A 14,851-nucleotide genomic window follows, 5' to 3' on the forward strand; every position below is an offset into this window, starting at 1 on the left:
AAGCGGGTGGCGGGTCCTCAACTCACAAGTTCGTTCTTCCTGCTCCATTCCTGTTTGCGTTCCTGTTTGCGTTCCTGCATCTCCTACCCTGAACAAGCTTCACGCTTTAGCTGCGATCCCTGCATTGCCGGGGTTGGCCTAGATGTCCCTTGGTGTCCCTTCCAACTCTGCAATTCTACGATTCCAGATGTGGCAACCATTTTGTGTTGTGCCACACCTCAATAGCTGCCATTTGGGGTTATGCCATGCCCCCCATGACAACCAGTTTGTGGCTGGCACCTGGGGCACTTTCTCAAAATTTCAAGTGTGCCCACAGCACCTCGAATCATTCGGTTGTAAAATTAGGAAAAGGGCTGTAAAAGCAGGTAACTGACAAAAGCATGGAACTTATAATACTGGTGCCCTTTTCAGCTTCTGTCAGCTCTAAAGAGCTGTCAGGAAAAACACTTTCTAATTGGTCTGCAACCCCCATATAAGGATATTCTGGGTCCACTGGTGAGCAACAGTTCAAGACCGTTGCATTTACTTCTTCCTTGTGTTATTTTGTTCTCTCCTCCTCTAGAAATTGTACAAAGAGCTCATCTGCAATAACAGCTGGCAATCAAAAAAAAAGTTGCCGTCTGATGACTTTCCCCTGTCATTCTCCCACAGTGAATATCCACTTCAAATGATCAGATGCCTACATATTGACATCCTGAAAAATGCTCAAACGCTAATATTCTTCTGGCTGCAGACCGCATATAGCAGGAATGGGGGAGCTGGCTAGGGATGAAATTCTGTCTTCTTCCTTCTTATAGGAATGGTAGAGACAACTTTCAAAGGTCTAATGATGGCCATGATAAATACATCACAAGAGAGTTTCCAAAATTTGGTTCCAGATAGAGTTTAGCTTACCCAGCAGAATTCCCCAAAGTTACTTAACCTGTCATGCATCAAACTTCAAGAAACCATTTCTTTTTTCTTGTGCCAATATAAAAGGGGGAGATAAAGGTTTGTTCAGAGGCGCACAGTGCTTTTGCTGTCAGATAATATCTTAGAGTTCTCATGTGATCTTAAATAATATTGTCAAATGCAAAAATACATAATGAAAATTAAATTTGCCTTTCTCCGTGTCTACAAATGTTATTGAAATGCTACACAAGTACAATACAGAATAGTATTAATTGCTATGAAAAAAGATAAATTTTCTTTTTATTTATCAATGTCAGGCTGTGTATTATTTTAAGTTTCTGTTAAAATGTAATGGAATTACAAGCAATCACACAGTAAGCTGAAGCATTATCCTACAAAGTCCGGAAAAGGGCAACCAATAGGCATCGTGGAAATCATAGCATCGTAGAATTGTAGAGTTGGAAGGGACCACGAGGGTCATCTAGTCCAACCCTCGGCGATGCGGGAATCTTGTACCCAACATGGGGCTTGAACCCATGACTCTGAGATTAAGAAACTCATGTTCTACCAACTGAGGCCACCCAATGAAGCTGAACTCTGGGAGATTCGGGACAGACAAAAAGGTGCACACAGCACCTAGTTAAACTAAGGAATTTGTTTCCGCAAGTGAGACTTATGGTGACTAACTTGGATGACTTTTAAACAGGATTAGATTGATCACATTTATGGAGGGTAAGGTTATCAGTAGCTACTAGACCCAGTAGCTATGTGCTACCTCCACAGCTAGAAGTATTATACCCAGGGCCAGATTCAACAACAAATTGCTGCTGTTTTTTTGTGTGTGTGTTGAATATATGCTATATGGTAAACCTAACAAGTATCTAAAACCATTTGCATGTAACAAAAATATGTATTTTAACATTAGATAACAGGTACAACAGCTTGACCTACATTCAACTGTGCTGCACTGCAGTCCGCAGTTGCATGCTACATGTTGCCATGCAACCTGCAGTCCGTGCAGAATGTAGGCACCCTATATATAGAAATGAGCAAACCAGTGATATTTTAGGGAGCAGGCTAGCAGGCGGGGCCCATGACTTACATCATAGGAGCCTACACAACACAAAACACTGTTGCTGTATGTCGGTTTTATTTTATTTGTTTTTTATCTTATATTTTGGAAATGTACATCCAGTTTTTGTTTTCCTTTAATTTTTTTTTTGGGGGGGAGGCCAAGAGAGTAGGGCCCTAAGCTATAGCTTGTTTAGTTTATACATAAATCCAGCACTGATTCTGCCTTTGGACCCCAGTTGCTGAGACTCACAGGTGAAGAGGATGTTGCTGTGCTCAGGTACAGCTTGTGGGGCTTCCCAGGGGCAGGTGACTGGCCACTGGGAGAAGAGAGCACTGAACTAGACAGGCCTTTGGCTCCTCTCATGTTCTTATGTCCCCTCATCGCATGCTGTGACTCCTGCAGCAGCAACAAACCACCACCCCTCACGTGTCTAGAAGCGAAAAATAATTAGGAGGCAAAGCTACAAACCACGCACTTAGCATAAGGTGCAGCTGAGCCCACAGTGGTCTTTGATTCCAGTCTCTGAAAGTCATGTCAGGCCTTCCTTAGAGAAAGTAGCCTTTAATCAATTCGTATAAAAAGAAGCAATTTAAAAATCACAAGACATGCATATCTTTTAAAGACTGAGTTGGACAAGGGTGTAATTCTCAAGGAATGTGCATTGTTATGCTAATAAGAAGCACAGGTTCCTGGTATCTCTTGATCAGCCGAGATCATAGCTGTGCAAAGACGACTGAAGATGACAAGGAATCTTCAGCTGCTATTTGGATTACTGCCTTTTCCAAACGCAAAATGCCAGCATGGATATTTTCTTTTTCTGGAGGTCATGTGAAGTTTATATTGAAGACCATGGAGCCTTTGAGTCCCTGGATGATAGTAGAATTGTAGGATTTCCTCTAAGGAACCCCAAGGGCCATCTAGTCCAACCCACTGCAAGACAGGAATCTCAACTAAGGCGTCCATGACAAATGGCCATCCAATCTCTGATTTAAAACCTGCAACGGTGCATCTGGCCTCTTCTCTTTATAAAAGGTAAAGGGACCCCTGACCATTAGGTCCAGTCATGGCTGACTCTGGGGTAGCGGTGCTCATCTCACTTTATCGGCTGAGGGAGCTGGCGTATAGGTTCCGGGTTATGTGGCCAGCATGACTAAGCCGCTTCTGGCTAACCAGAGCAGCGCACGGAAACGCCGTTTACCTTCCCGCCGGAGTGGTACCTATTTATCTACTTGCACTTTGACGTGCTTTCAAACTGCTAGGTTGGCAGGAGCAGGGACCGAGCAACGGGAGCTCACCCTGTTGTGGGGATTCGAACCGCTGACCTTCTGATCAGCAAGTCCTAGGCTCTGTGGTTTAACCCACAGTGCCACCCGCGTCCCTTCTCTTTACAGTTTTAGGCAAATGTCTGAGATGGACTCTTTTTTGATAAATTGGTTAGCTGCTGTTATTTGTAAACTGGTATTTAGTGAGCGGTTACAAGTTGTTGTGCATTTTAAGGATTGTGTTATTTGATGGGCTCTTTTTATCTTATTTGACCACCCCGTGGCTCGTGTAAAGGGTAGTCTATAAATCATCCAAAGAACTAATAATGGTGAATAGAATAAGCCAATGAGCATGTAGAAATGAAGGGAAGCAAAAATGTTCTATGGGGATGCTATTCTGTAACAGCAGAAGGCTTAAAATCCGGGGCAATCCTTAAAATAGGGGATGAGCCCTCTTGCTTTACAAAAGAGAAAAGCGACCTGTTTTTACATTGCTGTTATAATCTCCCTGTGAGCTATCAGCTTTCTATTAACCCATCACCGTTAAAAGCTGAGATTGCAACAAAATTGCCAGCTTTGAGCAATCAGCAAAGCAGTCGTGCAGCAAATCTAGGGCTCTCCATCATTTTGTCAAACTGAAAATAGAGCTTCCTTCTATAGAATTAAAAACACAAAAATAACCGCTATTCATCAAAGAGGCTATTTTAGCTGCTATAATCAACTGGACTACAATAGATTAGAGTGTTATCCTCCCAAGTGTAAAAGCGCTACTTCTGCTTATGAGGTCTATAGCTGCTGTTAATTTACAAACTATCTCTGTGTTGTTTAAGCTTACAACACACTTTCCCCATTAAGATGCACAAGGGCGAGTCTCATCTCCCTCTGCGGGACTTGTGTTGCAGTGGGGTTGGGCTAGATGTCCTTTGCGGGTCCCTTCAGACTCTACAGCTCGACAAGTCTATGACTTTCTTCCAAGTTATTTATATATTTATTTGCCCACCCTTCAGTGGGTTGCAACAATCAAAACACAATATTAAAAAAAAACGTTTTTGCTCTGAATTGAATATTGAGGGTAATTTTGGATGGCATGGATAGTTCACTTATTTAGTTTAGCTATTGCCAAACACTACATGTTTTCTCTCTCCATTCCAGGAAGTTTTCCAACCCAAAATGTTTGTAATAGGGGGAAGCATGCTTTAAAATATAGTACATATTTTTTTTGAAAATGACAAGCAAAGATTAATTATATTAGGGAAAATAGCTTGCCCAAATGTTTATATTCGGCAAAATTCCATACATAAATGTGTATATTAGGAGAAATAAACTGTGGAAGGCTGACAAATTTTCTTGAGGACTTAAAAAAATAAATTGCAAGCTGATTAAGGAAATGTGGCAAACCGAATTCAAAATTGGGGGAATGCGAGACTGGAAGAAACTGAAATTGTCAGATTCATTCATCCCTACCTAGGTGATTACAGGAGATGAATGGATCCTCAAAACTTGTGTTTGTCTTTTGTACAATTTTAACTTTCGCAGCTCTTCCGGTTTCAGAGACTGTGCCAGGGTTCCTGTCTTCTTCAAAGCAAGAAGCTGACTTGTGAAGGTTATGAGTCTTCCTCACTTAAGTGCTTCAGTGGAAGCAATTTGCAAGCTTCAGAATGTCTTTCATGGTATCTTTCCATTAGCATAAAGAGAAAAGGCCAGAACACCATGACCCCATTTATCCAAGTAGCCTGGAGGATGCTTAAATCACTTGGGTAATCATGTTGTTGTTGTTTAGTCGTTTAGTCATGTCTGACTCTTTTTTTTGTTTTTTGTTAGAAAAAGGTTGGAATGAAGTTATATGGCTTTAGTAGAAATGTTATAAGGAACTAAGTACAAATAGACTATTAGTGTATTAAAGGGAAAAATAAGGTTAGAATATGTTAAGATAATTACAGGACAGAAAACAGTGGAAGATGGAAAGGAATTGCTGAAACAATTTACAGAAGTGGAATACAAAAAGGGAGGTGTGAGGAGGTCGTTGAAACAAGTGAATGAAAGATAAGATATTGAAATTGTTTGATGTGTCTTAAATTGTTTTTGTTTTGTTTTGTTAGTTTAATGTGTTAGTGTTATACAGTGTTTTTGTTTTTGTATTGTATTGTATTGTATTGTTTAATTTTTTTTCTTTTGTAGTGTTTAAATTGTTGGGAAACTAAAAAATATCTTTTTTAAAAAAAAAAGAAGTCATGTCTGACTCTTGTGACCCCATGGACCAGAGCACGCCAGGCACTCCTGTCTTCCACTGCCTCCTGCAGTTTCGTCAAATTCATGTTGGTAGTTTCGAGAACACTGTCCAACCATCTCGTCCTCTGTCGTCCCCTTCTCCTTGTGCTCTCCATCTTTCCCAACATCAGGGTCTTTTCCAGGGAGTCTTCTCTTCTCATGAGGTGGCCAAAGTATTGGAGCCTCAGCTTCAGGATCTGTCCTTCCAGTGAGCACTCAGGGCTGATTTCCTTCAGAATGGATCGGTTTGTTCTTCTTGCAGTCCATGGGACTCTCAAGAGTCTCCTCCAGCACCATAATTCAAAAGCATTAATTCTTCGGCAATGAGCCTTCTTTATGGTCCAGCTCCTTCATAAATCTCTGCCTTGTCATGGTGAAGGGACTTGAACAACTCAGTGAAGCTATGAGCTATGCCGTGTAGGGCCACCCAAGATGGACAGGTCATAGTGGAGAGTTTAGAATAAATGTGATCCACCTGGAGCAGGAACCAGCAAGCCACTCCAGTATCCCTGCCAAGGAAACTCCATGGACAAAGACAACAGGCAAATAAAACTCCATGGGTAATCATAAGTTTAGGTAAAGGAGAAATACAAATTACACAAGGTTCAACTGTCATGTGGGATATGCCTTTTAAAGGAATGCATATAAAAAATAGAGAGAAGTTAGTGCCTTGTATTATATTACCTTTCTTAGCCAAACCTGTTGGCATAAGTCTCTAAGTGTACAGCTTTAATAAGCAGATTCTGTCTGAGTTCCATAGGATTCCCAGTTATAACTGGTGTTGAGCTAACCGTAATGGCAAAAGCTCTGAATGGTTTTAGATGTCTCTGGGATTTTGGCTTAGAGAGAATGCTTTTACTGTACTTAGTAGTCTCAAAATATAATTTCGCCAGAGACAAAATCAGAATGTTCTTGGGAGTGACATCATTGAATTGCTGATCTTGTACAATACTGATTGCCAAAGTGGAGGCTATGTGCTTTGCTATATAGTAGGTGTTCAATTTAAGAGCTTCCCGTGCATTTTCTCTGCAACCCTTGCAAAAAAACTGGAAAGGTAGGTCATTGTTATTTTCCCCATATTATAGACAGTATGGCAGCAGCTCTGTGTGTGTGTGTGTGTGTGAGAGAGAGAGAGAGAGAGAGAGAGAGAGAGAGAGAGAGAGAGAGAATTGTGTTCCTAAGACCACCTGTAAGCTTTGTGGGTGAGGTGAGAGGATGAAAACGGAAATATGAGTGACTGGGTTTATAATTCTGTGTCATAAATCTTAGCTTGTTCTAGCACCTTAACAGACACCTAAACATTAGCAATTCCAGATCAGAGCTACAAAGTGAAAACATTGCTTTTGTTGCTTTGCTGTGTTTGCTAACAGAAATTAACATGATTAGGATTTGTTCAGCAATCTTCAATTATTTTACGGAAGCTATGCAAATATTTATGAGGATGTCTCTAAACAGCATGAGCAAATGGAACAAAATCTTTATTCCACAAGGTTCAAACTCTCCGTTTAGCCGGCCAATCTACCACTGTTAGGGGCATTTTAACAAACAGGATGCAATCCATCCTATCGAACTACCAAATACTCTCCACATTGTAATGCATGCAAAATAGATGGGAATGCAATCAGATTTCTGCAATTCTGTGATTCATGTACAGTGGTACCTCAGGTTACATACGCTTCAGGTTACATACGCTGCAGGTTACAGACTCCACTAACCCAAAAATAATACCTCGGGTTAAAAACTTTGCTTCAGGATGAGAACAGAAATTGTGCTCTGGTGGCATGGCGGCAGTGGGCGGTCCCATTAGCTAAAGTGGTGCTTCAGGTTAAGAACAGTTTCAGGTTAAGAACGGACCTCCAGAACAAATTAAGTTCTTAACCCGAGGTACCACTGTATATCATAACAACAGAGGAAGCTGCCTTCTCCTGAGTCAGACCATTGGACCATCCAGCTCAGAATTGTCTGGCAGCGGCTCTCTAGGTTGAGGGGTCTTTTCCAACCTTGATATGCCAGGAATTGAACCTGGGTCCTTATGCCATGGCCTTTCCTCGTGGTAAGTACCTGTGTAGTGTGGTGCTAGTGGTGCAGCACACGTCATCCTCATATGAGGGCTCTGACCAGGAATGTATTTTCATTTCTCCTGGTTCTTATTTTTCCCATCTTAAGTTCAGTTTGCCTAGGGTGGCCATACATCCCAGATGTATGCTGGGATTTGCCTGCCGGAAATGGCGTCCGGGCGTATGGCAGCCCACATCGGAAGCATTGTTGTTGTTTTTCTGACAAATTCCCTGAAAAATAGCTCAACAACTTTTGTGTCCCGATTTTCACTTTTTGAACTATGGCAGCCCAAGTTTGCCATATTTCCATGTCAGTTTGCTTAAAATAAAACAAAAAAGTCATTGTAAAAATTTGTCAGCACACTAAAGTGTACATTTAAAATCCCATTTTGCCTAATATGCACATTATTTATAATATAATGCATTTTTTGTATCTACTTTCACCACTGTAGGCACTTTTATACACAGTTTCCCCAGCTGTGTGGGTTTTTCTGCATATTTTTGGTTGGAGAACTAAAGTACAAAAATTCAGGGAAGTGTGAATTTATTAGCATAGCTGTGTTACAGTTTGCCTATTGTTTCAGGGATTGCATATAATTGGCGGGTTTGCATTCAAATTAGTAAAGGCATTTCCACCCATACTTTCCTTTAACATATGGATTGCCATGCACATTTTTGGTTGGAGAGCTACATTGCCAAGAACTAAATTTGAGCCAATGTGGCATACCGGTTAGTGTTGGACCAGGACCTGAGAGTGTAGGGTTCATATCCCCAGTCGGCAGGGGATTAAATAAGGTGGGGGAGAGTCATGTATGCCACCTTAGAGAAAAAATGTGGGTTATAGATGAAATACTAAAATAAAATAATGAATTTACAAAATTCAGAAAAGTGCAGATTTCAAAGTCTAGCTGTGTATCAGTTCATGTATTGTTTCAGGAAGCACAGATTAGGCAGATGTGTGCTTATACATGAGCCAAACTGAATTTCTCCCCCAAGTCCAAGTTACCTCTATGTTCCAAGAACAAGCCACTAAACCCAATTTCTTCTTCTTCTTCTTATCTTGGTCAGTTCCTCAGCTCTCATTAACATACACATTCCCACTTTATATCTGTTGCATGCACTCACTTGTGGCTTCCGGATCTTATAACCTCTCAAAAATTAACATCCAGGGGAGCATTAGAAACCACTGTTTGCTCACTCTGAGACGGCTTCTTTATAGGCGGAGTGAATTCTGAGCTGGTCTGCTCAGAGCTAATAACCTGCCAATTACACTCCTATGCTTTTGCCTTCTCCCTTTGGAATTGCTCTGCTGGAAACAAGGCCGGGTCTCCTTTTTTGTGTGTGTGCAAGATATCAAGCCGAACTAACATCACGGGTTTTATGATCCATATACTATGAATTTGTTTGGAGCAACATGACCTGTCATGGCCATAAGTGTCCCCCTTCTGTTGATCAGGACAAAGCTAATTCAGTCTGTGGGCGGGTAGGTGGGAAGGAAGCAGAAATCACTCTCTGACGTGCTTTGAAATCACCCAGGAGCTGCTTAGTGTGAGCAGTTTGCCACTTTCCGATTTTAATAATCTCCTTTATATCATAGCCCTGTGTTCCACACACGTGGATAATTAACCTTGATATTTGTTCAGGGCCCACAGTACAAATAATTCCCCACGCTGTCAGTTATCAGCGATACAGAAAGTGATGATGGAAGGGCTGTGTCATATTGATACAAGACGTTTGGGAGAAGACTGGTGCATACTCTGGTTTGCTTATCACACCTAATCTTTCATGTTTCATTTTAATAGTAAATATTGGAGGGAGTGGGGCCCTGAACTTCTCAAAGCAAGAAAGCTTCTTCAAAGAAAGAATAGGACTAGTCAGCATGCGGCAGTGAAAATGTTACTGTCGCAAGTGAAGACTGAAGAGGCGATCGGTTTTTGGCAAACTCAGTTGTTTGCTAAAGGGCAATGGTTTTATTTATTTATCACATCCATGCCCTAACTTTACTCCGAGGATGCTCAAGATGGCAAACATAGTTCTCCCTCCAGCATTTTATCCTCTCAGCAACCCTGTTGGGTAAGTTAAATGCAGAGGTGAGGTTGTTGTGAAGCTAAAATGGGAGTTAATCCCCATGGAAGAATGTTAGGTAAAGGTAAAGGGACCCCTGACCAACTCTGGGGTTGCGGTGCTCATCTCGCTTTATTGGCCGAGGGAGCCGGCGTATGGCTTCTGGGTCATGTGGCCAGCATGACTAAGCCGCTTCTGGCGAACCAGAGCAGCTCACGGAAACGCCGTTTACCTTCCCGCCAGAGCGGTACCTTTTTATCTACTTTCACTTTGACGTGCTTTCGAACTGCTAGTGGGCAGGAGCAGGGACCGAGCAACGGGAGCTCACCCCATTGCAGGGATTTGAACTGCCGACCTTCTGATCGGCAAGTCCTAGGCTCTGTGGTTTAACCCACAGCGCCACCCACGTCCCCAATGTTAGGATAGATATGTAGTAATAATAATAAGTGCCTCGACTCCAAATGTCCACCAAAAGCAGGGCTTCTAACCAGAGGGTTGTATATTCAACTAAACCCTAGTCAGAGGAGGCCCACTGAAATAAATGAACCTAATTCGGTCATGTCCAGTAACTTCAGCGGACCTGTTCCGAATAGAATGGCATTGAATAAGAGGAGACTGAGAGGAGATATGATTGCCATCTTCAAATATCTCAAGGGCTGTCGCATAGAAGATGGAGCAAGCTTGTTTTCTCCTGCTCCAGAGGGTAGAACTTGAACCAATGGCTTTAAGTTACAAGAAAGGAGATTCTGACTAAACACCAGGAGAAACCTTTATGGAGGCAAGAGCAGTTTGACAGTCAAACGGACTCCCTCGGGAGGTGGTGGGCTCTCCTTCCCGTTGGCATGCAATCAAAACGGGGGCAATTGGCAGGCCCCCACCTGGCTCCAGCCCACGGGCTGGTGTGCCGGGCGAACTCCAGTCCTTGGTGCACCATGAATCTGCGACCCGAGCTTCAGAAGCTAGGGCACGCTACTCAGCAGAGTAAACACTGCGCAACAGAAGTGGCAGGAGAGGCTGTGTGACCATATTTACAAGCAGTTTATTCAGCATACAACAGGACAAAAGGAAACATGTTTGATCTCCTTCGTGTCCAAAGCAAGGAACAAACGGAAGTTCCCAGCAAGCTGTGCTGGAGTGTAAACAGGCATGTGACACACAACAATCATGCATGTTCCTTAAGGTGGAACGGAACATCCCAACACTTCCTTGGAGGTTATTAAGCAGAGGTTGGATGGCCATTTGTCATGGATGCTTTAGCTGAGGTTCCTGCATTGCAGGGAATTGGACTAGATGACCATTGTGGTCCCTTCCAACTCTACAATTCCTTGATTCTATGAATACCACCCACAGTATATTCATGGCTTCTCCTTTTATGCCATGTAGGAAAGAACTAGTATGGTATAGTGGTCTGAGTGATGGACCAGGAGTGGGAGAAGCCAGGTTCATGTCCCTGCTCAGTCATGAAGCTCACTGGGTGCTCTTGAGCTGGTTACTATCTCTCAGACTAACTTATCTGACAGGGCTGTTGGGATAAAAATGCAGGGGTCAGGGGAACACGTGTGCTACCTTGGTCTCCTTGGAGAGGGAGGAAAGGCACAACAAGAATGGAATAAATCAATTACATAAAAGCACATCTTCAGCCATGCTTATCTCAGATGGATGCTAGGGAGACAGGACACCGGTGAATTTCAGATAAAACTGCCGATATACTTAATCAAGAGTAAATATTACTACAAATTCCACAGAGCTCACAAAGTTTAAGGAACGTTTCCCTGAGGAGACCAGAGTTGTCGCCCGTAGGAATATAAGTACATGTGGAGAGTTGAGGGGGGGGTAGGTTAAAAAATGGGAAAGGAAGTTAGGAAAGAAACAACTGCAAAAATGACGCTCTCATGCAGATGGAAATGAGAAAGTCTTTTTCTGAGTTTGGACGGCATAGATAGGTTAAAATTGCCCTACATAATTAAATGCTCTGCCTACAGTGCGGCCTTGGGGAAGCAGGCTTTCAATTATGGTGTGCCTTCCAATTGGGGATTCTTCTTTAGCGAGATAACAAAAGTGTTTCCTCACCTAGAGGATTTAGGCTTTTTCTTCTTCTTTAAAAAAAAAACTCTCCATAATGTGAAACGCAGTGCAGAATGGAGACCTCAGCCCCTGTCCTCAATGGACTTCTATGCTGAAGAGTAATTGTACTATCTAGACTTGCACTAGCATCAGTTCCTTTTCCTTTAAAGAAAGCAGGTGGGACGCTTGGAAAAATTGGCTACTGGTGCAGTACAGTACGAGAGAACAGAAATCGACATGGATCATTGGGTGTGCTGCGAACATTGCAAGCCAGTTTTTGTTTTAACAGATTGTGAATTTTGTTTCCATTATTGTGTTTATCTTTTTAATGTATAGTTCCTTATATTTCTTTTGCTTTACGGATGGTATCCTTGGTGCATCTTTGAGTAATGAAGCAATAAAGAGAATGGGGTGGTAAAAGAAAGGGTGGAGCATTTGCTTCTAATGCTAATATAGAGATTGTAATGTATGCAAAAGAAAGTCACAGCAAATTGCCTTAAATATGCACCCTTCTTCTTTTTTCATATTCGAACTATAACCTTGCTGAATTTTGCATGTGCCTCTTCCCTCAATTTCTATTTCTTTCTCTTCCACCCCCAAATCTGAAAATGTCCTCTGGAGAATTATGGAGCATATAGATCTGTGTGTCAGCAGACAGAATAGATATTTCAGATCCCAAGACACTTCAGATGAATACCCTGCTTTGCAGAATTAGCACGTTTCAGCAAACAAGCCATCCATATTGAAAGCAAATGTGCGGAATGGATAACCTAATTTGGTCTTTGCAGGCTCCCAGACTTAGCAAATGGCTGACTCTAGAGAACCAGTCCAGCCTATTTTCACAATAACTCTTGCACACTTAAAAAAAGAAGTGTGTAAATGGATTATTTGACTGGGAGACAACTGATTCGAAAGGGAGCTTTAAGCAATGGGCTTGAATATTCTTCATCCTGAGGATCATCCCAATGGCATGTACTGATAAGAGGTGGTCACCAAGCCAGGTGTTATTTACTAAATTACCAGTTTGTTAACTATTCTATGCTATCAAAATTTCAGCTTAGCAAATTCAGTCTCTTTTTACAGTGCCAATGGCTGACTGGGTCAGGCTAATGCTGGGAGTCCATCTATTGCCTCTACCAATGCCTTTCCTATTCTGGTAGAATAACTACCAGACTTTTAGAAGACATCTGAAGGCAGCCCTCTTTAGGGAAGCTTTTAATGTTTAACAGACTACTGTCTCTTAATATTTTGTTGGAAGCCACCCAGAGTGGCTGGTGAAGCCCAGCCAGATGGGCAGGGTATGAATAATAAATTATTATTATTATTATTATTATTATTATTATTATTATTATTATTATCATCATCATCATCATTATCATTATCATCATCATCATCATCATCATCATCATCATCATCATCTAATTCTAGACATAGACAATTAGGGTGTTAGGAGAAGGCTTGTCTGGAACCCTTTGCGGGTTAGACCATACGATCACCCAAACATGCAGTTCCCTTACCTGCAGCCTGAAATGGTACAGTCCAATCAAGGGCTGTCTCATGTCATTCAGCAGTCATGTGGCTCAGCTTCCACCTGTTTCATAGACTGAGAACCTTGGGATATATTTAATCCAGCTGTGCAGGTCAACTCGCATTTTACTCTGGTGGTTTAGGAACTTCCACGGAGTAGACAAGTTTCCTGTAGGAACATAAAACTGAACTTTGGATCAGAGGCTGAAATAATGGCTTGTAATGTGTCTGCCATGAACGGGAGAAAAATTAGGTACAGTTGCAACTTACATGCATTTAACTTGTGCACATTTAGCTTTACATACTTGGCAAAAAATATTTCCCCAAAAAATAGAAAGGGGACAGGCATCCGCGGGGAAAGATTTTGGCAACTCCACCCGCCATTCAACCCAATGTGTTTTGACAATACACAATTTTGGCATTATGCGCTATCCCCAAAAAGGCAACCTAGCATAAATTGAGCGCCGCCTGTATACTTTCTTGTCAATGAAGGTTCTACCTATGAATTGCAGACCAATTCCACATGTCCAACTTTGGAATCAGAGTGAACCGATGTGTGAAAATGCCCCATGTCAAGGTTCCATTATTTTAAAAAGCAAAACGAGTGTGCTTTCAGTTCTCCATCATATGCTGCTTAGTAAGGAAGAGAACACAGCAGAGGAAAAGAAATATTCAGAAGGGGGTGGAAATGGCATTTCATACAATTGCTCTTTAGCTTGGGGAAACAGCATTTGACAGCTCGTGTTGTGAGGGGAAAGACGTTGATTGAATTGTCTTTGTACGCAGGGTCAACATTACGAAGAAGAAAAAAGAGCTTTAAGCCACGAAATAATAGCCCTCAATAACCATCTGATAGAAGCCAAGGTGACAATTGATAAATTGTCAGAAGATAATGTAAGTACTTTGAATAGTGGCTATTTGTCATGATCAAGTATGGAAATATATGTTATCTGAGATTGTGGGTTGCTGGATTAACTACTGGATTAACTACTCAGATTCAACTATCCCACGTACCTGTATCAGTGTGGCTGCTTTAAGAAGTTTTCTCTATTAGTTCAGGGGTGGATAACATGTGGCTCTCCAGGTGTTGTTGGACTCCAAACTCATCATCTCATATAAAAGCTTTGACAATGAAGCATATATAAAATAATTTCATATATATATATATATATATATATATATATATATATATATATATATATGAAATTATTTTACATATGCTTCATTGTCAAAGCTTTTATCGCCCTTATTGTCTATCATGAAAATTGCTTTGAAAATCGCTTCGCAGGAAGTGATTCATAAATTCATTAATTAAATCCCTAACCGTTGGTCATGCTAGCTGAGGCTTCTGGGAGATGGAATACAGCAACCTAGGGAGGTCCGCAAGTCCCCCTTCCCTGTTCTGTTTGTTTTGTGTGTGTGTGATGGGGCAGTGAAAATCACCAGAACTAATCCAGGACTAATTTAGGTGTTACTTCTCCCCCACCCACCCCATCCCCAGTCAGTTGCTGCCAAAAATCTTTTATCCATGAGAAAATTCCAGACACATAGGTGGCATCAGAGGAGGAGGTGGCCCTCCCCAACATATAACACACCTCTCTCAACCCTCTACCTCTTTTGTTGGATCCTTGTGGTCACTTTGC

At 41.8% G+C, this 14,851-nt stretch overlaps 1 protein-coding gene across 1 annotated transcript in view; it reads left to right on the forward strand.

The window, feature by feature from the left end:
* The window catches only part of BEGAIN (brain enriched guanylate kinase associated), a 197,125-nt gene that overhangs the window by 173,417 nt on the left and 8,857 nt on the right, over nt 1-14,851 (forward strand). Inside the window, exon 6 of the mRNA XM_083739082.1 lies at nt 13,995-14,102. Within this exon, the coding sequence (XP_083595208.1) occupies nt 13,995-14,102 (108 nt within the window). The remainder of the gene's footprint in view (nt 1-13,994; nt 14,103-14,851) is intronic.

This window comes from Podarcis gaigeae (assembly GCF_964106915.1).
Source record: "Podarcis gaigeae genome assembly, chromosome: 1".
NCBI lineage: Eukaryota > Metazoa > Chordata > Lepidosauria > Squamata > Lacertidae > Podarcis > Podarcis gaigeae.